General features: G+C 31.8%; 5 protein-coding genes across 10 annotated transcripts; 4 read left to right on the top strand and 1 right to left on the bottom strand.

The window, feature by feature from the left end:
* Positions 1–1,332: 1,332 nt before the first annotated feature.
* Positions 1,333–5,464, top strand: LOC101263686 (nucleosome assembly protein 1;4). Of its 2 annotated transcripts, XM_010320196.4 has the most exons (12): positions 1,333–1,607; positions 1,683–1,726; positions 1,811–1,906; positions 3,439–3,531; positions 3,664–3,751; positions 3,831–3,898; positions 3,970–4,157; positions 4,226–4,403; positions 4,489–4,532; positions 4,709–4,886; positions 5,005–5,022; positions 5,129–5,464. In XM_010320196.4, the coding sequence occupies exons 1-12, from the start codon at positions 1,535–1,537 to the stop codon at positions 5,195–5,197; spliced, it is 1,137 nt and encodes a 378-aa protein (XP_010318498.2). In that variant the 5' UTR covers positions 1,333–1,534; the 3' UTR covers positions 5,198–5,464. The 2 variants fall into 2 exon arrangements, with proteins under 2 accessions (XP_010318498.2, XP_004235587.2); XM_004235539.5 differs by lacking the exon at positions 5,005–5,022.
* A 1,281-nt stretch (positions 5,465–6,745) lies between these two features.
* On the top strand, positions 6,746–7,408 carry LOC101255578 (uncharacterized). The gene has a single exon (XM_004236341.3). It carries the CDS (start codon positions 6,746–6,748, stop codon positions 7,406–7,408), a length of 663 nt encoding a protein of 220 aa, XP_004236389.2.
* Positions 7,409–7,958: 550 nt separating this feature from the next.
* Positions 7,959–10,533, bottom strand: LOC101264195 (beta-fructofuranosidase, insoluble isoenzyme CWINV1). 2 transcript variants are annotated; one of them, XM_069295433.1, is made up of 5 exons: positions 10,203–10,533; positions 9,115–10,133; positions 8,602–8,843; positions 8,375–8,501; positions 7,959–8,174 (listed from the first exon to the last, which is right to left on the bottom strand). In XM_069295433.1, the coding sequence occupies exons 1-4, from the start codon at positions 10,249–10,251 to the stop codon at positions 8,396–8,398; spliced, it is 1,416 nt and encodes a 471-aa protein (XP_069151534.1). In that variant the 5' UTR covers positions 10,252–10,533; the 3' UTR covers positions 7,959–8,174; positions 8,375–8,395. The 2 variants fall into 2 exon arrangements, with proteins under 2 accessions (XP_069151534.1, XP_069151533.1); XM_069295432.1 differs by having other exon boundaries at positions 8,402–8,501.
* Positions 10,534–12,814: 2,281 nt separating this feature from the next.
* Positions 12,815–17,175, top strand: LOC101265013 (putative hydrolase C777.06c). Of its 2 annotated transcripts, XM_004235544.5 has the most exons (12): positions 12,815–13,081; positions 13,195–13,322; positions 13,429–13,541; positions 13,822–13,863; positions 14,160–14,215; positions 14,354–14,430; positions 14,994–15,113; positions 15,818–15,894; positions 15,991–16,054; positions 16,160–16,210; positions 16,336–16,384; positions 16,718–17,175. In XM_004235544.5, the coding sequence occupies exons 1-12, from the start codon at positions 12,922–12,924 to the stop codon at positions 16,834–16,836; spliced, it is 1,056 nt and encodes a 351-aa protein (XP_004235592.1). In that variant the 5' UTR covers positions 12,815–12,921; the 3' UTR covers positions 16,837–17,175. The 2 variants fall into 2 exon arrangements, with proteins under 2 accessions (XP_004235592.1, XP_019068731.1); XM_019213186.3 differs by lacking the exon at positions 13,822–13,863.
* A 6,786-nt stretch (positions 17,176–23,961) lies between these two features.
* Positions 23,962–27,495, top strand: LOC101264502 (protein indeterminate-domain 7). 3 transcript variants are annotated; one of them, XM_004235543.5, is made up of 4 exons: positions 23,962–24,701; positions 25,179–25,471; positions 25,582–25,978; positions 26,231–27,495. In XM_004235543.5, exons 2-4 carry the CDS (start codon positions 25,222–25,224, stop codon positions 27,222–27,224), a joined length of 1,641 nt encoding a protein of 546 aa, XP_004235591.2. In that variant the 5' UTR covers positions 23,962–24,701; positions 25,179–25,221; the 3' UTR covers positions 27,225–27,495. The 3 variants fall into 3 exon arrangements, with proteins under 3 accessions (XP_004235591.2, XP_004235590.2, XP_010318499.2); XM_004235542.5 differs by having other exon boundaries at positions 24,018–24,909; XM_010320197.4 differs by having other exon boundaries at positions 24,303–24,922.
* Positions 27,496–27,722: the final 227 nt, after the last annotated feature.

Raw genomic sequence — 27,722 nt, 5'->3', positions numbered from 1 at the left:
ATTTGGAGAATGTTGATGGATAGTGTTTTACTATTAAATTCACACACGATTAAAAAAATGTACATTTAAAGTTGTGTCAATATTATTTTAACCCCATTAACAACTAATATATGTTAATATAAAAAAATGAATTTTTGTTATTAATACAAATACATGAGTTATTCAAATTTTATTTTTATGTTTTAAATTTAATTCTATCACAACTTAATGACTTCAATGGAATGGGATGGGATAGGCCTAGCACTTTATTCTCCGAGTCACATTTCCTAGTTTCTTGATTCGCTTATTCAATAATTTATTGATAAAAATTTAATTATTGATAAAGTTTATCTAAAATAAATAAAAATAAATTTCATATAACATCATAATAAAAGTTAAATCTCAAACAAGTTAATAGTATATTTGAACTGATGTTAGTACGATGAATCATAATTCACCTATATTTTATTAATAAGTTATGAGTAATTTATTAAATAGGTAAAATTTTAATTTACGATCATGCATAAAATACGAGTAAAAACAATGAGTTCACATAAAAAATGAGAAATACTCCATTTTTCATTTTTAGTTAACTTGCTTTCCACCCAAAAAATAAAATAAAATAAAATAAAATCTTAAGTAAAACTCGAAATTTAAATTTTAACCCAACATAGCTTGACCCTACTTTAATCCAAGACTCAGCTTTCGATCCCCACTAAGATTCAATTTAAAGACCTAAAATACACTACTATATTTGATTCGAGACATTAAATCCTCTATGGATAGTCGAGATTAGATTGCGGATCTCAGCTTGGATCCTAACCTTGAAATTCGATTCAGAAACAACGTCAAAAATAATATTGATTCAAGACACTACTCTCAATTTAAACCCAAATTGAGGCTCATAATTCAGACTTAGATTCAATTTTAACTTGATATTCCACTTCCATTAAGAAACGCGACTCTCGACCTCAATTTATGACCTAACTCCTGATTTCAAGGTTACGATGAGTGTTTTCTTACGCGTCACTAATTGCAAAAGTAATGTGTTATTTTCAACTTCATCATCAACATTATTTTTTTATGACATCCACAAATGAACCTCTAAACATGTATCATTTTCACCGGATAATTCAAAAGATTATTAACATCAATCTTTTTTAATAACCGACATTATTAATCACAATTTCAAGTTTATGAATAACATTTTCACAAAAAACTTTTAAGTTAATATATATAAATTTATTGATTAAATAACACCTCTACAAAATCATTGTAACACTTTTGACTTGTTCATATTGACTTAAAACATATTTTTCGTGTTTATATGATAGTTTTATTGACTTGAAACATATTTTTCGTGTTTATATGATAGTTTTATTTTATTTTCAATTCCATTTGATTTATTGCCTTTTTCTCGAACACGCACGAGCGGCACCGCCGAAGGTCGCTTTATAAATTTGCTCGCACCCAAAACCCTTTTTGCAGTTCCCTCCTTTTCCCCTTATTCATTTCTGTCGTTTCAAAACCAACACAGATTTCTAATCCGTGCACCATGAGTAATAATTCCAATAAAGATCAGTTCGACATGTCCGATCTCGGCGGTTCCCTCCCCGCCGCTGCCGCCGGTAAAATCCCTAATCGCTCGTTTTTTATTGATGAATAAAATAAGTTCCGTTGATTTTATGGTTGTTTCTGTGTAGCTTTGAGTGCCGAGGATCGTGCTGGCTTAGTCAACGCGCTCAAGGTTTGGTTAATAATATTTTGGTTCCAATTGTTTTCTATCTAAACGCTACCAATTTTCATCTTTGTTTTTTTGTGGAATTTGTAGGATAAGCTTCAGAATCTGGCTGGGAAGCATATGGATATACTCGAGACTTTGACGCCACCAGTTAGGAAGCGTGTAGATGTTCTAAGAGAGCTTCAGGTGCTTTTATTCATCGCTAAGACGTTCATTTTTTTTTTCTTATATATGTTTTTAATTTGGTATTTGATGGTATCGTAGGACTGATTAGTCTGTTTTGTTTAATATGTAAGTGATTGAGTTAAAGCTGCGTTGTAATTCAATCTATAGTTTGAATATGATGTCTAGGTTGATAAATGTAGAGAGGAATGTGAGTGATATCTGAAGGTTTTGAGGTACTATTTTAGGGAGAACAAATTGTTTTTTTGGAAGTTAAAAGTTTTTCATGTTCCATGGTGCATAGTGGCACCGGGTAAGAAGTTAGGAGTGTTAGATAGGCTTTGCTATTATCTGTAGAGTTTGTTTTCCACCAAATTGGTTGAACTCCTTTGTCTCTTTACTTGACAGGATATGGCCTGTGCTAGCACGCGTATAGACCGTAAACCAACTATAAGCTAAATAATTCTCACGATAGATACTGATCATGTGCTTCCTTTCTTCTATCTTTCTGAGCCTTAGTGGAACCAGAACCAAATGATTATGATTTTTGCAAGAAATAGTTAAATTAACTATTTAGGAGAAATAGTCTCTTGTTTTTACCGTCCCTACCTTGGACTTCTTTTTTGTGACAAGAGAATTCACAATCGCTACCCTTCGGATGCTCATTATCTAGATTATACTCCTAATATATTTAAGTTTTAGAACATTCCACCATACATGAAGTTATTAGACTCTAACTTCCATAGACATTTAATAGATGGTCAGGGTCCTTGTTCCAAAGTGATGTCCAACAAATACCACCTTTTCAGCTTTTAAATGTCCAGTCTCACGTAAAATAGACCAACATACAGTAGAAAAAGATTCATTGGACAGAAAATGCTGGACAACTATGTTTTATATGATGTAGAGTGAGGAAAAAAGTACTTTGATGATATTAAATAGCAAGTGAAAAAGGATTGGAAAAAATATCTTTTTCCTAAAATTCTCCTTTCCTTCACTTAATATCACACTTTGTCTTAATGAATATTCACTCTAGATTTCTTAGACCATCTAGTTATTAATTCATTGTTTTAACAAAATAGCAGGCTGTTAGGAATATCCTTATGACAGATAGCAGTGAAGATCATGGTGTGTTACTAGTCATGCCTGATTTTTATGTACATTTATATGGGAGGAAGATAGACTGGCAGATGAATATGACCATGGTTTTGGTGACTGTGCCCTGTTGCAGCTGGTTGTCCTTAATATAACTTGGTATAAGTTTTGCCCATCTAGAAAGACACATATATTGCATATTAATATGCTATGTTTTGTGATGGCATGACCTCTTATTCAGACATTTCTATTTTCTTTCTCCAGTAAGGCTTAAAACTTCGGAAATATGGTCACGGAGGACTAAATTCTTAACATAATGATTAATTTGCGGTGTCCATTCTCATTTTCTCCGACCATTTTTTATATGTGAATTAGATTAGCTTTTTACACGGGGCTGGCATATTTCCATTTCTCCCTGTAAATGTAAGAAAAAGGGTTAACATAATTTTGTCTAAATATAGAGCCAACATGATGAACTGGAAGCAAAGTTTTTCGAGGAGAGGGCTGCACTAGAAGCTAAATACCAAAAGCTGTATGAACCATTGTATTCAAAGGTGAGAAGAATAACTCTGTCCATGGTAGCGTTGAGATTAGTTCTCCCACCCCTCCCTAACCCACCCCCACCCCCCCAAAAAGAGAGAGAGAAAGGAAATGATATGGTTTGGCTGTTTTGTGGATGTGTGCAGAGATATGAAATAGTAAATGGGGTTGTTGAAGTGGAGGGTGTTGATGAAGCTCCCATGATCCAGGGCGACGATAACGAGACTGAAAATGGTAAATTATTTATTGCTTTTCATTCATCCATGCAGATTGTTCTTGACACGGACTTTAATTTTTTATGGTGTTAATTTAGTGCCAGAGAAAGGTGTTCCCAACTTTTGGCTGACTGCAATGAAGACTAACGAGATATTGGCAGAGGAGGTAAATAATAATAACATTATTTCTTGGTCTGAGTTATTGGTTGTTTAATTAATTGCAAATGACTGCTGTAGATCTCTGAGCGTGATGAAGAAGCCTTGAAGTACCTCAAGGATATCAAGTGGTGCAAACTTGATGATCGAAAGGGCTTTAAGCTTGAATTCTTCTTCGATACAAATCCTTTCTTCAAGAATTCTGTCTTGACTAAAACCTATCACATGATTGATGATGATGATGATCCCATATTGGAGAAGGCCATAGGGTAATGTTCTGTTTTTACATACTGTTATCCTATATTTGTATGTTTATTTGATGTGTGATGTCTTGCAGGACCAACATTGAATGGTATCCCGGTAAATGCTTGACACAGAAGATCCTAAAAAGGAAGCCAAAGAAAGGGTCAAAGAATGCTAAACCCGTAATTAAGACTGAGAGCTGTGAGAGCTTTTTCAATTTCTTTAATCCACCACAAGTACCTGAAGATGATGATGATATAGATGAAGATGCGGTAGGTTCAATAACTTTGATTTTGTTTTTTTTACTATGCAATGCAGAATGTTCTTGATCTTATTTGGTGATTACTGTCTTGACAGGCTGAAGATCTGCAGAATCTAATGGAACAAGATTACGATATTGGGTCTGTTGCTACTCCCACCTTTTCCCTTTACCTTTAGGATTCGTCATGAATTGATGTCCAGATTTGCTTTGAACCTGGTCCCAATAACTTCTACATGTTCTGGAATTCTGTGGTGTTAATATGTTAAACTGAAAGAGTGAATCTGATGTTTCCATTTGGGACTTCCATGTTTGCAGCTCGACAATCCGGGACAAAATCATCCCCCATGCTGTGTCATGGTTCACAGGCGAGGCTGCTGAAGGGGATGAATTTGAAGATATCGAAGGTGATGATGATGATGAGGATGAAGAGGACGAAGAAGAGGACGATGATGAGGATGATGAAGATGAAGAAGAGGAGAAGAGCAAAAAGAAGGTACTATTTGTTTAGCTTGCTTCTAAAAAGTTATTTATATTTTCCCCTTGTTTTTCTGGTGATTTCTTCTTTCTTTTTCTTTTGTGTCTATCCCGAATGGTTTATTCGATTGTCCTAGTCGTCTTCAACAGTAAAGGTTAGATGAACGAACTGCTTTGATGTATCATTTCTTTTAGGTGATAATGTAAATTTCCTTTCATTTTCTTGAGCATGTGATTAGCATTTATTTGACAAAATTGCAGAAGAGTGGCAAAGCACAAGCTGGAGAAGGTCAACAGGGAGAACGTCCTCCCGAGTGCAAGCAGCAGTAGTTTGTGGTGTGTGCCCATAACAGCTCATGAACCCCAACCATGTCATTGCTTGTTGATTTCGCGTTGGCCGTGTTTTTAAATCTGCTCATTCTTTGCTTTTTTTTTTCCAATCTTCCTTTTTGTTTGGTTATCAATCTTGTAAAATCTAATGGGGCTTTGTGTGTTTGCTTGGGGTAAGCTTTTGCTTATAACAAGAATTTCATATTTATGTCCTGTTCTTTGCCTATATCAACATCTGGTTTTGTTTAAGTTTGTGTTTTAGCTCAACGTATGCGGCTGTTCAGCGGTGATAGATAGTTTCTTAGCCTGTATTTTGACATGCAATTTCATATTATGATTCACAGCGACCGTTTGGACATGTGATGTGAAATTATGATTCATATTTCAAATTCTCTGAAAAAAAGGGATTCCATTTTTTCTAAAAAAAATGTAAAACTTTACTGAAAATTTATATTGTGAAAAGAAAATTCTTTATCTCAGATTTTGGAAAAAATAATAATTGTGTAGTGTTGAGAGATCCCTATAAAATTATGTGCATTTTAAAGTCTGTAATCAAGGCCTTGGGAAGTTCGTATTGTATGGTTAAACAAAACTTAATCTTAATTTAGAATTGATCTTATTTCAAATTATGATTCCAAATTACATATTCAAACAAGCCCTTAATGACCTCCTATAACTACTAACAAATCTCTCAATTTTAGCTTTATTTCATCAAAGTTACTTAGCATATGGAGGAAATAACCTATGACTACTAACAATTTGAGTAGAAGGAAATGATTATTTTTTTCATATGTTTGTTGTGTTTATATTTTTTAATGTGTAAAATAATATCTTTGATATGAAGGACCAAATTTTTTTTAAAAAATCCTCAACGTTACCTCATTATGATGTAAGTTACTAAACGATTTTTTTTTAACAACAATCATTCAGATCCCAATGTAGTCAAAATATTACTTAAAATGTTTCCTAATCATTATTCACTCTATTTCATATTAATTGAATTTTGATTCTTTTTTATTGTTCAAAATAAGTGAATTATCCAAAGTTTAAGATAAATATTTAAATTTTTTCCATTTTTGTCATTTATTTATATTGTCTAGAGGATAATTTCAAGAGAGTTAATTGCTTGTATTTATGATTTTGCTTTGAATTATTTTTATTTTCAAGAATAGTATGAGAATAACTAAAAGAACAAACAATGGAAAATAATATTCAATTTATGTCCTAAATTATTTTTAGTATGTAATATCTTACAAATTCACTTAATATTGAATACAAGCCGTATATTAATGTCTTTCCGTATTAAAGCCATAAAAAGAAAATTCATTATTATCATTCCAAATTATAACCAACGTTAATATTTTCGTAACCCACTCTAACAGCTTTCCTTATACTTTTAAGATATCACCTTAATCCTTTTCCCACTTGAAAACAAATTTTAAATGTTTCATTCTCCATTAGTTTTAATTTTTTTTATATATAGATATTACTCTAAACCTCATAATACAATATATCAACTTAAAACAAATTCCATTTAAAAAATTCCTAATGGATTTTGCAGGAGATGATTATTGTGATGCTCATCAAGATGAAAGTCTTGACGTAAGCAGTGTTGAACCAGCATCGTATGATCAATTTTTCATCAAATTCGAGGTCGAATTTCTTAGAGAACAAGAAGATGATGATGATGAAGAAGAAGAACTCTATGTGTCTCGTTTAGAAAGCATTATTAAAACAGGAATATTTCAAGAGCGATGTGATCGATTGCCCCATAATAACTTATCGTGGCATAACGTTACAAGAATGTTACATATAATGGAAGTGCCGGTAGATAGACAACCAATGATATTACATCAAATATGTAATTTTGCTGATAGAATTGCTAATGAACCTTATAATAGGAACAAGAAAATATTGCCAATTAAAGTTTATATTAGCCTTCCTGTTAATTACTTTATTGAAGAAAATGAAAGTAGTGATGTGACAATTCGTCCTGCTAATGAATTGGTTGAACAAGATTTGGAGAAGGTGAAAATTGAAGAATCAGAACTGGGAAGTGATTTTGTATGTGTGATATGTATGGAAAAGATGGAAGTTGGAAGTGAAGCAACAAAAATGCCTTGTTCTCATGTGTATCATGGGAATTGTTTGATGAATTGGTTAGGGGTAAACAGGGTTTGTCCAACTTGTCGGTTTGTGTTGCCATCTTGATTCGTAAATAGAGGCAGATCTAAAATTTTGGAGTTTAATTGACTCTCGTTGTAAGGTTAAACTTTTTTTATTTTGTTTGTTTGTATTAGGTCTTGCTAATTTGTTGTTTTGTTTTACTCTCTTGATCTGCATTAAAGGCGAATTCAGAATGTAGACTTCAATTGTTTAAAAAAGTTATACGTATGTTTTAGTTTGGACTTTTTGTGCGTCTTATTTTCAACCAACATTTTGAAGATTTTTACTATGTAATAGTTCAACAATAAAAGTAATTACTTATAAATTAGTATTTCTTATCTTATATGTATATATGAACAATATAGTTTTTTTTTGTGTGTGTATATACCAATTACCATTTAATGTTCTTTGAAGAAAAAATATTCAACTGACCATCGTATAATTTATCGATGAGAAGTGATAAAATGATCAACCTTCAGTTTATATCGCTCCACCAACACTTAATTCTTGTGCTTGAGTATAAAATAAAGAGAAAAATATAATACAGTTTATATGTTGATTATAGAGTAGATTAATAAAATATAACGTTATCAAATTAAGAAAATAAATCTATATATGTTGGATTTAATCAATTGATTTGAGCTGTTTTCATGCTCCAAGCAGTCAATTTAGAGATGTCAACACTCTGTGAACCATTATTGAAGACATATAAATGGGTTGAACCATCCACTGCTAAATTAGTTGGGTAAACCCTAGTTGTAATGCAAGCCTTTCCTTCTCCTCCAAAGCTCTCTACTATTGAGTGATCAATCTACAAAAATAAAATAAAACAAAACATATTCATTGTATTCGCGTTGAAACTGAGAACGTGTTTGATATAACGGAAGTCATTTAGAAAATGTATGGAGAGATTAAAGATTGATAGTCGTACAAATGTTTTTTTCTTTAAATAAAAAATTGACTTATTATTTTTTATATTTTGAAAAATATTTTCCCTTTCATATCAAATACCTTGAATTGTATACAATTTTATCATACCAAAGTCCTGAGAGACAATTTTTCTTGAAGAGGATCCACATTCAACAAGACCCCATAAGTTGTTTTGTCATAATCACTAGAAGGCAAGCGTAAGGAAGACCTACAAAAATGAGTCCTTAATTAAGAAAAAGAAGGTATTATAATTATCAAAAAATTTCTTACACTGACGATAAATAGTGAAATAGAGATCAAATATATACCTGGTCTGATCACTACACATTAGGACTATAAAATTGTTGTTATCTCCTTTAAATATTCTGAAGAAAATTGCAGTATACTCTTGCATGTCTTTAGATGCCAAAACTAGTAAACCAAAAGGGCCAAGCCCACCTTTTACTGTTGCACCTTTTATGCTACACACTAGTTGTGGATTATTCCAATTTGCTTCCCATTTCTCTGCATTTTCCAACGTTTTAGCTGAAAATGACATTTCTACATCTGCCTGTAACCCAAATTATAGTTACGATTAGTTAAAAACCGAAGGAATCTAAAGCTTTGGTGATCATTGGACAATATCACCTCGGAATTTGGCTCGTCAACAAGCAATTTCCTATAGAAATGTGTTAGTGTGACACTTCAAAATGTTATTGATGGGCGTGATATTTGTGCTTTGGACTTGAACCTACTTAAAGAAAGTAAAATATTTGGCAAGTTCTGGCTCGGCCACGGCCCAGGATTTCGAAAATATATTGACAGCGAAAAATTTTCTTTACCTGTGTAGCATTGACTCCAGAAATTTCACGTATTGATCCTGGCATAAGCACTGTAGTATCTTCAATAACTGGGTTCATTCGAAGCTTTTCAATTTCAACTATCGGCCATTGAAGCAGCTGATTTCCAGATTTATGAAGCCAAATCCTTCTAGGAATTCCTTGAAGACCAGCCCATCCTCTCATACTATTAATCTCAAGATTATTAACCGATTCATTAACCCATCCAAATAAAATCCTCCTACTAGTAGAACTATCGAAAAAAGTTTTCGATGCATAAAATTTACCATAATCATATCGAAATCCTAATCCAATATCAAGTGATCTGTTATCCGGGATAAAAATATCATTAGTCGGATTGTATGTACCAATTGTGTAGTAATCAGTGTTTGCTGTACTTGCCTTGAATACATGTTTCACATTTTGACCTATTGTGGAAGTTTCTAGACCATTTTTACTGATCTTTGAAACAGGGAAAAAATCAGGGCATTCCCACATTCCAGAATTGTTCAAAAAATGCAGTGGATTTTCAGCTTGAATCCAATCAATGAAGTTTTTGCTTCTATACAATAACCCAATTCCGCTCCCGTTTTGTTGATTTCCAACTACCATTCTCCAATTTCCGTCAGGATTTAGCCAAGCAGTACTTGGATCTCTGAAATTTTGTCCATCAATTTTGTTCACCGAATTCGGTGCGATCAATGGATTATAAGGTGATTTTACCCATTCTGTAAGGTACGGGTCAGCTACATTTTTGGGGACTGCTAGATTTTGTACCTGGATACCGGAGAAATCTAAGCCGGTGTAGAGAACTGCCGGTTTTCCGCCAGAGAGAAGAGTTGTAGAACCGGTAAAACAGCCTTTGAAATCGTAAGGCTCTGATCGGAGAAGCGCCGGCGGCTGAGGAGTCCAGTTGACGAGATCAGTGGATGTGGAATGGCCCCATACAATGTTACCTGTTTGTGCATCGTAAAGATTGTACTGATAGAACAAATGGTAAATCCCCATGTATATCACTGGTCCTGCATGCATAACGATTTTCATGAATGACTTTTGTCGTACCAAACACAAACTAACTTTGAGAAACTTACCATTAGGATCTGCGGAACGAAAACCAACAATTGTAAATTTGATCACCATTGACAACACAAAACAACAAAAAGAATTAGGATTATATGGCACAAGGTAGAAATGATCATCTATTTATTTTCTTCACTTTTTGATTAATCAATGACTGATATTACCATTCATCCAATACTTAGCAGGTTGAAAATGATAAGCAGTGCGATATATGTGATCGGGTGTTTGTATGACACGAGAAGAAGCTTCAAATAGTCTAATATTGCCATAGCCATGAATTGAAATGAATACAAAAACTCCAAGCCAAACACTTCTAACATATCCCATCTTTTAGTTGAAGATGGCAACTACATTTCATTTTTCTATTATATAGAAGAGCCAAGTGGAAGGACCAAAGATTAAAATTTAATTTCATTCTAATAAAAATTAACGATCAAGGTAAAAATATAATTTCGTACTAACAATAATTGAATTATAACAAAAATTATTCTATTTCACCATTACTTAAATTTAATCTTAATGTTTTTTCCGTTCGTTATGCTTATCTAAAGTGTTTACTTTTAATATAAAAATTTATTATGAATTAATTATTTTTCACCTGCATTTTGACTCAAATTAATGTACTTCAAAATAAAAGAAATTAATACTAATATATACTAAATTGAAATTAAAAAAAAAAGTTAAAAAATAACTTTACAAATAGGTAAATAAATATATTTGCATATAAGATGATCAAGAATCAAAAATTTAACTACCTCATGTTAAATTACTGTAATATATATTACTAACTTTTGTTAATATTTTAAAATTCTCATTATTTGAAGTAAAACATTCATTCATCATGTATATAAATTAATTTAGAAAAAAAAAATCTCACTGCACTAAGTTGTTCTCTTAATTTTAATGAATATAAATACAAGATATAAAATATTTTTTTTTTATCCTTTTGTCACTTTGTAAAGAATGAGATGATTTATTCTAATTTTCATCAAGCATGTCATTATTATTGTTTGTTAAACACCTATAAGACAAATTTTAAGTGTATTAAAAATTAATCTATAGATGGATCAATAGACTTTATTGCTTCATATAGTTTATAAAAATTGCTAATACGTGAGACTCATAATTTCAATCTATTCTTTTGAATAAATTTTTAAATAAAATAGAAAAAAAATATTATTAAATTAATTATTTAATTTGAATATATATGTTTGACATGGTGTTAAAATAATCACTGGAGCATGAGTGAAGTTATTAGAGACATAATGACTAATACACTCCCTTTATTTAAAAAAAAAAAAGATTTAATTTAATTTAAATTGAAGTTTAAAGAATGGAATGAGACTTTCTAATCTTATAATTTTAAATTAAAATTATATCAAAATATCTTTTAATTTAATGACCTTAAATATATTAGGTGAAAAATTAAAATTAAAATAATATCATTTTAAAAAAAACATTTTTTTAAACAGACTAAATAAAAGAAAATTGGACCAAACAAAAGGAATGTTTAACTTTTCCCATGTGCAAAGTTGGTTCCTGAATGTGTTATACATAAGTTAGAAAAGTAAAATGGACCATTCTTCTTCGCACGCGTTAAATTAATGATGGGAAGAAGTTACCAGGTTATATTCAACAAGTAATTTTTCCGTGAGATATAGATATATTTTTTCGTATCATAATATTTCACAAGGAACAATAATTTAAGATCAAAGCAACACGTGAAATTTTATCGAAAGTTACTAGCAATGATGCAGAGACCATATCTCAAGTTGGGCCTGAACGGGTAAACCGAAAAACTGGACCATTGACTTTGCATCAGTGTAGGCCCAATCTAGAAGCGGATGGACAAATGTGTCCATGACTCTACTTCTTCCAAATTGTAGACCGGAAGAAGTAGAGCCATGGACATTTATATCCGAGAATCACGTTAACTAATATTTAAAAATAAATGATATTCTTCTTGTCATCAGATGAAAAAGTATAGTTTTAAAAAGTCTACACAATTTGAATTTCTAAAAAAAAGAAAAAAGTGTTATATAAACTAGAGGTACAAGGCCGAATAAGCAAATTTATATACATAAAACATTGGAAAACTATCTTTTATTCTGTTGTATATTTGACTTAACATTAGAAATCTAATATTGTACGTATGGAATGGATAGGAAATCAGTAATACGTCATTGATTAATTTATTAATGAATATTTCTCCCATGCCCCAACTGCATGTCCAGTATAAGAAAAAGTGTGAATTACTACTTTTCAATGTATTCTTATGTCTCTTTGACTTTAGAAAAAAATAATAAGAATATATATAATGACTTCAATCTAGTTTATAGAATGTCCAACTAGATTTAAAAATAAAGCAATATTGATTCAATTTAACTTTAAAAGTTTAAAGAAAAATAAGATCGAGCTGGTTTGAACATATAAAGCGGAGAAGGAGAAGATGAGCCACTTATCAGATGGTTCAAACATGCAAGTAAAATCAACTCTTGGTTATGTTTTAAATACTTTTAAAACAACTGATTATATTTTAAATAAGGGAAATTGAATTTTTCCCGACTTTTTTCCTAATGGGCCGGCCCAAAACGATAATTAAGGCTGGGCGAGAGCCTCTATTTTTCGTTTACAACCGTTTTGTTCTTACAAATCTAACAGTTGAAACGAAACCGGAGCGAGGAGTTTAGCTGCCGGAGTTACATCGGAACTGCAAAATCACAAGCCAAAATGGCGGTATTTCTCGGAATTGTTCGTCCTCCTTCCCATTCACTCTTTTCTATCACTCGTTTCACTCGTCAATTTTCTTTCACCAATAACAATTCAATCTCCATATCTAGAAAAAGTTTTTCTCGATTCAAACCCATCGTCACAGCTTCTCTTCATTCTAGTAAGTATCTTCCCAATTTTTCAATATTTTTCGCTACGTTTTGGTCATTCTAACGGTATTACAGTTCATTAGATTCTTCACATACGTCGGTAGTAATTTTAATCATGTTACAGGTTCTGCAAATTCTCCAAATGGAGCTGAGATATCTACAAATCAATCTGAGCTAATATTTTTGGGAACAGGAACAAGTGAAGGAATTCCACGAGTGAGCTGTCTCACTAACCCCGTGAAAACGTGCCCCGTAAGCCTGAGAAACCTAATACAGCATCCTTTTTTGTGTTTTAGTGTAGTTTTTCGAATTACAATTAGTGGTTAGACTATATGGCTTTGTTAATGTTCTATTACAGGTGTGCTCAAAAGCTGCTGAACCGGGTAGCAAAAATAGGAGACTGAACACCAGCATCCTTATTCGCCACTCCAGGCCCTCCGGCAATCGTAACTTTCTTATAGATGTTGGCAAGTATGTTAGAGACTTTTAGATCATAATTTTTTGTGAATGCGTTTGTGTTTCTGTTAGTTCTGAGATAACTCATAATCTTACTGATGTTGTGTAAGTCGGAATGGGGTAATATTTTGTTTGTTCCGTAAACTTAGTTAATCCTGATTCAATTATATGCTTATGTAGCTTCATGTCGGGTTACCACAAAAGTTTTCCAGATAAATATATATGTGGGGAAAACAAAACTCATTAGATTCTAGTTCCTTATTGTCTAAGAGCATTTTCTCTATGTGTGATCCAGGTTCTTCTACCATAGTGCTATGAAATGGTTTCCCGCTTATGGGTAAGCCACTTCCACTTGACTTCATATATTAATTTGTTTTACTCTGAAATGATTATCTCATTATGAAGCTACAGATACTAGTGCTTTGAAATGATTTTGAACTTGCTAAGTTAAATGGTCGAGACAACAGAACTTCAGTGGTTATTTTTCTAGGATTAACTGTTTCCTTCTATTTTTTCCTTTCATGAATTAGATACTTTGAAGTATTGGCTTTCTGCCCCTTTAAAGTAAAAAAACTTCATAACTTGTTGCTTATGTTCCGTAGGACTTACTCGTGTCTAGTTTTTCTGTGTCAGGATAAGAACACTTGACGCGGTCATTATTACTCATTCTCATGCTGATGCAATTGGAGGTCTCTGATAAAATCACTTGTGACGTTTAGTGCAATGTGGATATGTCTTTTCCTGTCCATTCGGTGCACCCTACCCCCATACCCCCCAAAAGTTCTCCTTTCTCTCTATATCTAAGCAAAGTGCACACACTACTGCAGGTATGGATGATCTTCGCGATTGGACTAACAATGTCCAGCCCTCCGTTCCAATTTATGTGGCCAGTCGTGACTTTGAGGTCTGAGTTCATCTGAAATTTATTAGATGCAGTGCTTGTTATCTCATCATGAAGCTACAGATACAAACATTCGTGCCTCTAAATGAGAATGCATCATCTAATTTTTAGCATCTCTTGGTTAGCTGAGTGATTGCAGAATTGAATCCATTCAGCCTTTATCATTTTCTTGATAGCTAATACTTTAGTCATGTGTTAGTTTGTATTACTGAGCAAATTGCAGTGTAAGTTCAAGAAAATTATAAATAAATAAAGAACTTGTCCTAGCTGAAAAGATTCAACTTGTAGATTCTATATATATAACAACCAGGTTGCAAGAATGCACGATGATACATCGTTATTGAAGTGCTAAGCTAGGTTGATGGGACTGTCCAACAATCATTACATATTGAATCATGTCCTTCTGCTGAAGGATTTTTATTTTTAGCTACTGGCTGGAATTCTCAGAAATTACGATATTTGTTTTATAGTTCACTGGTATTCTTTTGCCACTCTGAGATAGCAACTTGCTCCAGAAAATGTTATTTTTATCAGCTCAGGATTTGCAAATTGTTCTTTCATTTCAGGTGATGAAGAAAACTCACTATTATTTGATAGACAAAAGTAATATCATCCCGGGAGCTGCAGTCTCAGAGTTGCAATTTAACATCATAAAGGAAGATCCATTCGTTGTACATGATCTTAAGGTTGAGGCTTCTTACTCTACTAGTTGATTTTGTTTGATTCATTAGTACCTTTTTAAATATTTTACTGCTAAAGGATGTGCTACTATGTCTATAGCAACTGTTTTCCAACGTAAGTGATATTTTGACCCTCTTGTTTTCGTGCGGATCATATTTTTGCACTTATTATTTGGCTGGAATCCTAGCTTCTTACTATAATATTTGTGTAGGTAATCCTTTTTGTCAAAACATGAGTACTTGGCCATGACACTATAAAGTGTAGACTTTGATTTAAGATTTAAATTGTTGTGACCGCCTGACCTGTAGCAACTTGAATGCATTTAATTTCCAATTGCTCAAAGTCCTAGTGAGGGTAGCATCTCAGGGAGGATGCAGTGAGAGGCAAAAAATTTGCCGTTGTCATGAATCTGTGGTAAATAACTTAGACAAGGCTATGAAAAACTGTAGCTTATTGTTTAAGAAAACTCATGCTTACCAGTTACCTATATACATGCTATATGGATAGAGAAATTGTACAACACTAATATGATGTACAAGGTGTGCATGTACTTCTTTTGACTTGGGCTTTCTGTAGTTATCGTTGTCTCTCTCACAATTTGGTTAATCCTTCCATCGGTCTTCTGATTATTTGTGCGTTATAAGTTGAAATGGTTAGTTATCATGGCTTTGTTATTATCATGCCTAATGGTTCCCATGGTCCCTAGTAGGTAATTCCTTTACCAGTCTGGCATGGTTCTGGTTATCGTTCTTTGGGCTTTCGATTTGGGAATACATGTTATATCAGGTAAACCTATTCTCTGATTTTGAAGTTTTCATCAGCAGGCATGAACCTCAGCCACTAACGTTTTCCTTCTCTCCTACCCCGACTTGCCTTTACTAGCGATGTAAGTGATATACCAGAAGAAACTTACCCACTTCTACAGGACTGTGAACTCCTTATCATGGTTGGTCTTTCTCTCTCTAATCCTTTGAATTCTGCGATCCTTTATCCAGCAATTGATTAATGTTAAATGCTAAACCAACTAACCAATTTCTTGTCACATTTTTAGGATGCTTTGCGACCAGATAGGTCTTCTGCAACACATTTTGGACTTCCAAGGGTGAGCTCCAATTTATTTATTTTTAATCTATTTTGGGCTGGCTTGGGGGCAGTGGTATATCAAGAGCTTTTAACAGTTGAATAATATACATTCTGTCATTGACATTTCCATAATAACAATTGAAGGCTCTGGAGGAAGTGCGGAAAATCAAACCAAAAAGAACACTTTTCACTGGTATGTTGGTTTGTTCTTTTCGTATTTTAGTTATCTCTTCTCAATTTTTTGTGCCCATGCCTATGTTGGTTCTTTCTTTTTTCTATTTTACTTCTGTACATGATAGGCTAGACTTTTAGTATCCTCCTTCAGCTTGTGCCTTTCATACCATAGTAAATCTTCAAATACCAGAGCTTTTATTTATCTTTGAGGAAGATTTTTACACTACAATTATATGAATGACTTGGTTAATACCAATATTATAATGCCGATACATCAAATAGTGATTGAAATTTGATGCACATCACGAACTGCTTCACAGTTAACAAGCACATGTTTTTATGTTATTTGAAGGCATGATGCATCTCATGGACCATGAAGTTGTAACTGAAAGGCTACTGAAACTGAGGGAAACAGAAGGCGTCGATGTGCAACTCAGCTATGATGGGCTTCGAGTACCCGTGAGCTTGTAAGCTTTCAGGTTTGACTCAACAAACCTGGCTATTCTTTCTGAATAAATGAAGATCATTCAGAATTTTGCATCAATAATTCTTTAGGGCCAATGTGAAGTCCCACTAATTCTTGCATATGCATATATTAGTTTCAATTATGTTGAAGGAAAATAGTTGCACTTTGTTTACCAAAACAATTTACAAGCACAAATTTGAGATGTTTTTTGTATCGAAAGACTGATATAGGATTTTAAGTCAGCTGCTGGCAAACGTCAAAATACAATTGCATCCACGATCATTATTTCTTTATGACGATGGATGAGATCTGCAAATTCAATACGAATATTATTTTCAACAGTATATATTTTGAATTATTTCATCTTCATTTTGTTTCTTTTTCTGTGCACGCACTGATCAACATGGTCTTGACGCTTGTCTCCTATGTGTGTCTTCACGGAAATTCAAAATATGAAAGAATTAAATATATAAGAAGTTAATGGGGTTTGCCGTTAAGTGTACATAAAGAAATAATAATTGACCTAAGAATATACAATATAATTTTCTGGCAAAGGTGTTCAGATGAACATCATAATTCCCCTAGCTCCACCCGTGTTTTTATGACATACTAACAAAGAATAATATACCTAGTGTAATCTAATGAGTGGATTCTGGTGAGAGTAGAAAGCACTCAACCTTGTCCTAAATTAGGAGGTAGAGAGTTTTTTTTTATTTCAATAGACTCTCAATTCATGAAGTATAAGAAATAACATGAATACTTCTTTTCAATGACATTCTGGCACCTTGCAATTCTCTTTCTAGTACCTTTTAAAAATGATATACAAGTAGCAATTTGTTGGAGTGTAGTATGAAAGGAATCGTATCGTGGTCTTTTCAAGTTTTAACATCAGTGCCTTGATAATGGGAAAGAGTGGAAGAAATTAGAAATGTTGTGGGGTGAAGAAAAAGGAGGCAAACATAAGAAAAGATAAATAACAAATGGAGGGTGTGGAAAAGTTGAAAATGAGCAGGCAAGGCAAATGACAATTTTCTTCTATGTAAACACGACACATGTTGGAGTCAACATCTTGTATACGGAAATAATTGAGTATGGTACTGCTCTTTTTAATAAGCATGAGCTGCAAAGCTGGTCAACTTGAGGGCTGAGGTTATGTGCATAGTAACAACTAAAATCTTTTTTCTTCAAATTGTGACATATTCTTCATTATTTGAATTCTTATCTATCACCATATTGTTGTCATGAGGTGTAATTTAAATAGAAAAATTGTATATAATGACAAATTAATAAATAATATAATTATTCTTTGATTTAATTGTGTTTTGTAGCAAATTGGTTGCCAGTCACCTCTTTCTCTCAAACTTTCGCTCGCCACTCTTCTCTCTCGCTTGCTTTCTTCCACTTTTATACAAACATTAGTGTATAAAATTTGTTTCTATTTGTATAAAAACAGAGGAAATTGTATAAATACATATATTTTTGTTCCCATCTCTCCCCTCTCCTAGATCTCGCTCGCCACTCTCCCTAATCTCGCTTGCCACCGTCGCCTCTCTCACTTATACAAACAGAAGCAAAATGTATAAATTGCAATTCTGTTTGTATAAAATGAGAGAAGATTGTATATACACATGTAAATACATATATTTTCATCCTATACATTTATAATCATACAATAAAAATACTCCCTTGCCCAGTTTCTTTTGCCTTTCTCTCTTTTTCGTTTTATAAAATTCGAATTGTATAATTTTTCTCTTTTTCGTTTTATACAATTCGATTCAATTGTATGTTCCCTGTCCAAGTCTCTTTTGCCTTTTTCTCTTTCACATTTTATACAAATTCAAATTATATATAATAGTTCTATATACTTGTAATTATACAATTCGTTTTATATACTCCTCTTTCTAAGTTTCTTTCTCTTTCTCATTTTACACACTTCGTTTTATACAATTCACTTCAATTGTATATATGTAGTGAATTATACATTTATATGTTTGTTATGTAGTGCAATTATGCAAACTTTATTATAGCATACAAATATGAATTTTATGTTTGCTATATGTAAAAGTTGTCCAATTTATATAGCCCCATATATAGGGATTGTTATTTTTTCTCTAATAAGTTATCTACTCTTGAATTGACACATATTAAGAATACAATTGTTGACATAGTAAGTTTATCATTTTACTCTTATTAATTATAAAGTAGATGAAATAAATTTTAAGATTTTCAAAAAATTTTACCTTTTTCAAAATAATTAATTGAGAATATAATAAATAAAAAAATTATCAAAATAAATAAGTAATTAGGAACAAAGGAAATATCTATTCAGACATTCATGCAAACCTATCGAAACTAAGGATATAATAAAAGAGGTCGCTCTAATATTTTAGTTATAATATTAACACGTTTGCTTTAAATTTAAAGTTTGTTAGGGTTCTTTAGTTTTCCCAATCAATTATTGGCTAGTAAAGAATTAAATGCTAAAATACAATTCCTTTATGTTTTAGGTAGTTTGTCTGCTTTAATCTGACATAGGAAAAGTATAGAACATTTTTAAATTTAGCATACATATTTATACAATATACTATAATATTCTTACGGTCTGTTTGAATTGATTTAAAAGTCGATCAAATTTATTTTTAAGTTAGTTTAAGTTTTTGAGAGTTTTTGGCAAAATTAAAATAATTTTTAAAAAAAATTGAAATCATAAGACAGACTCTCTTTATTGTTTATTTCTTAACTTAAAAGTTGGGTTTTTAAGCTTAATCCAAATAGGTGCTGAATTTTATGATTTAAACGAGAAAAGTTGAATTAAAAATAATAGAAAACAGAATTTTATTAATTTCTACTTAATAATTCAAATTTTATTTTGTTTAACCAACATAAAAAAACGAAGAAAGCTAAGCGTGGACAAGGACAGTATACGGACGCAATTTGCATGGGGTTTTGAAATGTGGAATACGGCAGGGGCCACGTCTACTGTTGGTCCCCACAACAGTTTTCCTCATTAGACTTCTACTGCAATTTCCTTCACCACACGCTTTGAATTTTATTTTATTTTATATTATTTTCTATATTTATATAATATAATTATTATGAATTTAAGAAAAATAAAACAATTTCAATATTTCATCATCTTCGAGAAATTATTCTATAATAATTAAATTTGTTAAATAGAAAAGTACACTTTGATGGACTTCTTCTAAATAACTAAAATTCAACACGAGGACCACTTTATAAATTTTAACTCGATAAAAATAAATTGTATCATATAAATTTAAAAATAGCAATACCACTTTTTAAATTCTCTTTTAATCAATTATATACATTGTGTTACCTTCTAACTAATTCTAGATGTCTTTTGTCAATCTATGTAATACACTTCAACTTGCTCGTAACTAAGTGAAATAGAAAGTAAGCAAAGGACTGATGAACTATAGGTTATAATTAATATTATAAGTTTCTGTTAAAGAAATGATAAAAGTCCCACGTCGGTGGTTAACGAGATAATGGATTCCTTATAAGGTTTGGACAATCCTCTTTCCTTTGAGCTAGCTTTTGGAGTGTGAGTTAGGCCTAAGACCTAATTTCATATGGCATCAAAGTAAGGCCCGTCTCACCCGATGTTGGACTCTCCGAAATCAAAATTGTCCATGTACCAGATGCTAAGCACTAAGCGTGAGGTGGGGTGTTAAAGAATGACCAAAGTCCCATATCGGTGGCTAATGAGATAGGTGGAATCCTTATAAGGCTTGAACAATCATCCTCCATTTGAGCTAGTTTTTAGGGTGTGAGTTAGGCTAAAACCTAATTTCACAGTTTCTGCGGTTTTATCTATGGTAACTTGAAGCAAGTAATTTTACTTATTTTCTAATCAAATATTCTTTTAAAGAACCTGATTATAGATAAATCTATTTTCTTTATAGATGTATATAATTTAATGTTACTTTTTTCAAAAAGCTAGAATTGTAAGTGTCATGTACACATCGTTATCGATGGGTTATTGGAATTGTCTGTATGTAGTTGTTTCCTAACTCCTTCTGCGAAACTCGAATTGTCTCTCAACGCAACAATTCTTTTCTACGTCTTCCATTTATTTTTATTTGTTATTTTAACTTTTACACCATTTTTGACAAATAATAGCTTGGGTCATAGCGGGATTAACCACATATATATATATGCTTCGGATTTATTTATTTACTTTTAAAAGATATTTAAACTCTATTCCATTATATATATGGACCGTGTTGAAAAACCAAATTCATTTTCTCTTGAAATTCTAAATATGTCAATAACAAATGAATTATACTAATTCACAATAATATGCTACTTTTATCACAGTATACAATTAATGTATATTATTAAATCTTAAAAAATAATTTTTAAAAAATTAATATTAAAAATTTAAAAAAAAATATTTTTTTGATAGTTCAAAATAAAATTTAAATTTTAAAATAATAAAATAAATAAAAATAAACGGATCGAAATAAGGTCTTCTCTTCTCTTGCTGTCATGCATAATATGACTATATACTGCTCCTCCTTTTTAAGTAGGTCCTCTATTTGCTCAATCATTTTAGCTTTGCATCGGACCCACTTATATGCCTCCTCGTGATTTTCTCTCTGAATATACTGTATTACTAATTGCTTTTATAAAATTTATTGACTCCATTAATTTAAATTTAAATATAATTTAATGTGGGATAAATTTATGTTGAGGTAAAATGTCTTATATTTAAATGTGAGGTTCTGATCAAATTAAGCTATTTTATAAAGTAATTTATTAAAATAATGTGTTTTTTTAAAATTTTGTAAAATTAGTATAAACGATATTTTATAATGACGTTTTAGGGTATATTTTAATTTTAAAAGCTGACGGCGTTAGATTGACATACGTTACTCACAGTAACGTTTTGCTCCTAAAACATTACTGTAGTAAAACGTTACTCAAAATAATGTTTTAGGAGTAAAATGTTACTTACAGTAACGTATATCAACCTAACGCTGTTAGTTTTAAAAAACGAAATATACCCTAAAACGTTACTATAAAATACGTTTATACTAGTTTTATAAAATTTTAGAAAAATATATTATTTTGATAAATTACTTTATATAATAGCTTAAACGTTATCAATACCCAGGCTTATTTGGTTGGCATTCCCTACTTCTCTACTTATAAATCTTATCTTCGATTTAATGTTTCAGTTTACATAATTATTCTTTACATGTAAAGCAGATAATATACACTCTTATTTTTTAGATAACAATTTTTATATTTTAAAAAAACTTGGCTATAAATATTTTTTATCATGAAAGTCATGACTCAATTAACTGATAACATTCATTAAGTTGATTATTTTATTAAAATATTCTTTAGCATATGCACTGAAATGGTAAAAAGTTTTGAAAGATATCTAAGGAATGTAAACAAGAAAAAGAAAATAATAACTTTTTAATTTCTTAAAAAGATTACATACTTTGACACAATTTTAAAAGGCTACAAAATCACTTAAAAGGAAAGTTATTTTAAACAAGTCTACTATATGTATATATATAACGTTAAAAAAATTATGTCAAAAAATTATATTGCCTCTAAACTAAAGTTGAAGATTTGTTAACAAAAAATTTGTACTGATCGTTGATACTGTAAAAGTAGTTTTCTTGCTTTTTTGTGCTAGCTCATGATCTAAACGAGTCGCACATACACCCTGACATTATAACTAAAAATATATATGTATTCAATAAAAATTTTAATTTCATCGCTACCGCTTAACATAGCACCTATTTTATTTCCTGTTCCAATCTACTTTTACTCAGATGCATGCATGAATAGCTAAGAGATGTCTATACTTATGGTAAATTAATAATGGAATCTAAAAAACTTGTGGAGAACAACACGAGTAGCACTCTAGGAGCTCACATTAGAGTTTTTTTTCTTAATATATATATATATTTTCTGATCACCTTTTTAAACTATATTGATTTTTATAAAATAAAGCAGATCATACAGTATAGTAGTAATATTTTATTTTTTTTTAAAAGTGAGAAATGAGCTGGGAGAGCATGTCTGATACTTTGGGTAGAGCAAGATCCCATTTCCAAAACTAAATCATTGAGGAATAAACAAGAAAATGACAAAAACAATACTATTATTTTATTATACTTTACCATACATTTTTTTTCCTCGTAAACTGTGGATGTATATTTTTTATCTGAACACTACCTAATAAGACAATACTTTCTTTCATTTTTTAATAAATGTATTGTTTGTTTTTAATTACTTTCTTTATTAACGCTGAAAAACTCGAATATGATATCATTAAAAATATTTAGTATACAGTAGTTACCTATAGTACATTGCAGGGATGTCGACCGAAAGAAACAAATTCAGTTTTAATTTAATTTACTATAGTTTTTTTCATATTTAATTTTGATATATTTTATTTGTGCAAAAAGTTAATTTGAAAGCTCTACTTCCACAAGGCGGAGGGCGGCCAGATGGGATTAAGATCGCATACATATTTAATATATCATTATTACTATAACTAATAATCGAAACTCATATATAATTTTACAAAATAAAATCTTAAGAAAATAAAATATACGCGAACTTTAGTAATAAAAACCGACTATAAGCACTGGATAGTGCAGGTTAATTCATATAAACATTGTTAGCCCGTGAAACCACACTATTTTTCAGTGTAAAGTCTTTTTACCCCTAGAAAGTTACCCAGTTTTTCAGGTTGATAGCTGTATTACTTTCCCCCTAATTGGGATCCGTGAAGATGCACAGCTTTCGAAAATGTTCTTGATCAATATACTTTCCTTTTTAATTTTTTTACAGTTTTGTCAATTTCACACTTTTAAATAGTAAACAAAATATTGGATTAAAAAATATAAAACAAAATCAAGTCATCCACAAAAGATATACTAGTCCATCGCTTTAATTTGCTTTTTAAAAAAGTCTCACTTTTATGCTCTCATATTCAAAATTCAGCAAAAACAAAATAGGTGATAAATATCATGTGGACTTGATTTTGTTATAGTTATAAAAAAAAAATGTGACTTGATTTATAGACACAACAATTTCAGTGGTTTATTTTAAGTAGTGAGAAATTTTTTTCTCTAGTCACCTTCGCCTGCTAAAATTAATAATAAGATGAGAGAAGAGGATGGAGGGAAAAGTTAAGGCAGAGGTCACTATTTCCATTTCTTTATACTTGTTATAAATTTTTTAAAAATTAGAATAGACTGCGTAATGTCAGAAATTTCTGCAGAGTTTTGTCTTTCAAAAATAAAATAAAATTAAGGTTGAATGATTAATGAAATGAAAGGTGGAAAAAAAGGGAAAGGGAAAAAATAGTAACCTTTTAGACAACACTGGTATCTGTGTTATTACTTATTAGAAATAGAATTAAGAGTTAAATCAATTACTCAATCATATATATAACTGTAAAAATAATACTATTGTAGAAAGTTGCATTTGAGTAAAGGGGTCTACTGGTGTGTACCAATGATGTTTAAATCAAACATTTCCAAATCTCAAATCTTTATAAATACAAAATCACATACTCTTTTTACATGGTTTGCTTTTTGATGAGAGAAGGAAGGAAAGTAATTTTTTATTTTTTTTTTCATTTGAGACTTTGTTAAAAGGCAGAATTATTAGTAATAATACAATAAAGAAAGATGATATTTTTTAAAAAAAATTTCTTTGTTTCTGGGGTTTGAGAAGAGAACAAAAGAAAAGACAGAAAGTGCACGTCAGAGTTAGCCGTAGGGTGGTCTCTTTCTTTCTTTCTTTCTTGTGGAGAGGATTACAGAGAGGATTCCCTCTTCTCGTCCAAATCTCTTTCTCTTTCTTAACAGTTGTAAGAAATTTGGTCCAGTTTTATTTGTTCTTATATGCATGTTTATTATTGGATTTTCTTGATTTTAGCAAGTTAATTGTATATCTATTGGAAACTTGAATGAAAAAAAAAGTCTTCTTTCTTTCTCATTTTCTTTTGGGGTTTGGAAAAAACAAGATTTGTTTGTTGGGTTGATGCCAAAGGAAGAAGAAACCACAAGACTGGAGAGGTAGTAGCTGAAGGTGTTTCCTTTTATTCTTTTCTTTTTTTCAGGTTCAACCAAATTAGTGTTCTTTTTTCCTCTATGTAGTTTTGTCCATTATATATATCATCTACTTTATCTTTTTCTAGGTTTGTTTTTTGTCTTTAGATTTCTTAACATATATTTATATCTTTCTAGCTCATACTTGTTTTAAGGAAAGATCTTTGCTACCCCATCATGACTAGCTATATATACATATATGAGTGTCTTAAAAAAGTCTCTTTTATCAAAATCAGTTGGTAGATTAGCTTGAAGAGGGAGACGAAAGAGATCAAGATTATGATGATGAAAGATTTAATGAATCAACAAGCTCAAGTACCTGGTGTTGTTATGGAGGAGAACATGTCCAATTTAACTTCTGCATCTGGTGAAGCAAGTGTATCTTCTTCGAACCGAAATGATAATAATAATAATAATAATAATAATAATAATATTTATCCTCATCATCAGTATAACTTTGCTCCTCCAAATCAACAAACTCAACCTGCACAACAAATCAAGAAGAAGAGAAATCAACCAGGCAATCCAGGTTTGAATTCAAAGCTTTTTGAAGTACTTTTGTTATATGCTTTTTTTTGGGTTATGAAATCCTTTCAACTTTTTCTTTTCCCCTTTTTGGGACCAATCATGTGGTAACAGACCCAGAAGCTGAAGTGATAGCTTTGTCACCAAAGACACTAATGGCAACCAATAGATTTGTTTGTGAAATCTGTAACAAAGGATTTCAAAGAGATCAGAACCTGCAGCTTCACAGAAGAGGACACAACTTGCCATGGAAGCTCAAGCAAAGAACAAGCAAAGAAATAAGAAAAAAAGTGTATGTTTGCCCAGAAACTAGCTGTGTTCATCATGACCCAGCAAGAGCTCTGGGAGATCTCACTGGAATCAAAAAACACTTCTGTAGAAAACATGGAGAGAAGAAGTGGAAATGTGAGAAATGTTCAAAGCGTTATGCAGTTCAATCTGACTGGAAAGCTCACTCCAAAACTTGTGGTACCAAAGAGTATAGATGCGACTGTGGAACGCTTTTTTCAAGGTAACTAACAATGGGAATCATTCATATATACAGTATTTTCCAAAAGCATATGAAGACGAATCATGAAAAAGAACACCAAAAAGTCTAGTACTGTTCTCTCTCCTCTTCATGCTCTTTAATTTATCTCAAATTTAAATTTGTATTCTACCTTATGTATTCTTGAGGTCGTCAATGGCAGAAGAAGAATTTCAGCACTGAATATATTTAGAAGAAGAATTTCAGCACTGAATATATTTATTTGTATTTTTTCAGGAGGGATAGTTTCATAACTCACAGAGCATTTTGCGATGCTTTAGCGGAAGAGAGTGCAAGAGCGATAACAGCAAATCCAATTCTGCCGTCTCAAGCTGGTTCTTCCACATCTCAAATGAATTTTCAGTTTCAACCATTTAACCACGAAATTCCAGTTACATTTTCCTTGAAGAAAGAGCAACAAACTGGTTTCAACTTGAGGCCTGAGATTCCGCCATGGCTATTGGTTGGAGGTGGTGGTGGTCCTGGTCCTGGACCTGGTCCTCCACAACCACAACCTATTGACCTAAGTTCATCGATCTTCCAATCATCTAGGTTCAGTGATCAGGACTACACGCAGAGCCACCAACACCACCAACAAGGCTTTATGAACCCTAACCCTAGTCTATCCGGACCTACATCTGGAGCAATGGCCTCTCCACATATTTCTGCAACTGCGTTGTTGCAGAAGGCAGCGCAGATGGGTGCGACCATGAGTAACAAAGCGAGTACTGTTTCTGCAGTTTCATCAGGCCCAGGCCCAGCCATGCTGATGAGACCCCACCAAATTCACGTGTCTGCTACTGCTACTGCTGCTGAGTCTGTTAGCAACGCAACAGATTTTGGACTCAATTTGTCTTCACGTGAAGACCTCCCCACTGGTTTCTTCAATAGCTTGGCTTCATATGGGAATAAAGCTGCTAATCCCTCTGCAGTTATTACTCCTGTTACAATCCCATTATCAACCGCACCTCATCCCACTCCTTCTACTCTTCAGGATATGATGAATTCTTTCTCATCCGTTAATCCTACCGGATTCGAAGGATCAAATTTCGAAGATCCATTTAGCATTTTGAATCCCAAAAACAACAATGGCAGCGGTAACGATGATATGACCAAAGATTTCTTAGGCTTAAGACCTCTTTCTCATAGCGACATTTTCAACATAGCTGGTCTAGTTAATAGCACTCCGAACGAAACTCAATCACAAAATCACAAAACATGGCAAAGTTAAGTACAATTAAACCGCAAAATGCAGGTTCTTTTTCTCCCCTTTCTAGTCAATTATGTCTGTAATTGTTAGATCTGTATTACTAGTATGCTCTTCTTTTTTTTCTCAGAATAAAGAGATAGCTAGCTAGAACTGGGAAGAAAAACCCTAGCCTAGATAGTCTCTTTTGTTGTTACCCAGCTGTTATGGATAGTGACATTTTTATACAAAAATAGTGCATTCTCAAGCACTCGGATGAGTAAAAATTAAATTCATGGAAGAATTTTTGTCTTTAGAGCATCTTTTTTTGCACTTCCATTCATCGAATTTATTATATCTGATAGTTTATCATCCATAAATATGTAGTGTTTGTTGTGTTTAAGTACTTGGACCACGTTACTGCACTCTTTTCTATATTGATTGTGTTCATGATCTTATAAATGGTATGTTTGTATGAACTCTTTTGGATAGTGACATCCAAATTAATTTCAAAAACTCATGTTTTTTATCTTAATTTTAATA

This window comes from Solanum lycopersicum, chromosome 3, assembly GCF_036512215.1.
Source record: "Solanum lycopersicum chromosome 3, SLM_r2.1".
Taxonomy (NCBI): Eukaryota; Viridiplantae; Streptophyta; class Magnoliopsida; order Solanales; family Solanaceae; genus Solanum; species Solanum lycopersicum.
This window is presented reverse-complemented; position numbering and strand designations above follow the sequence as displayed.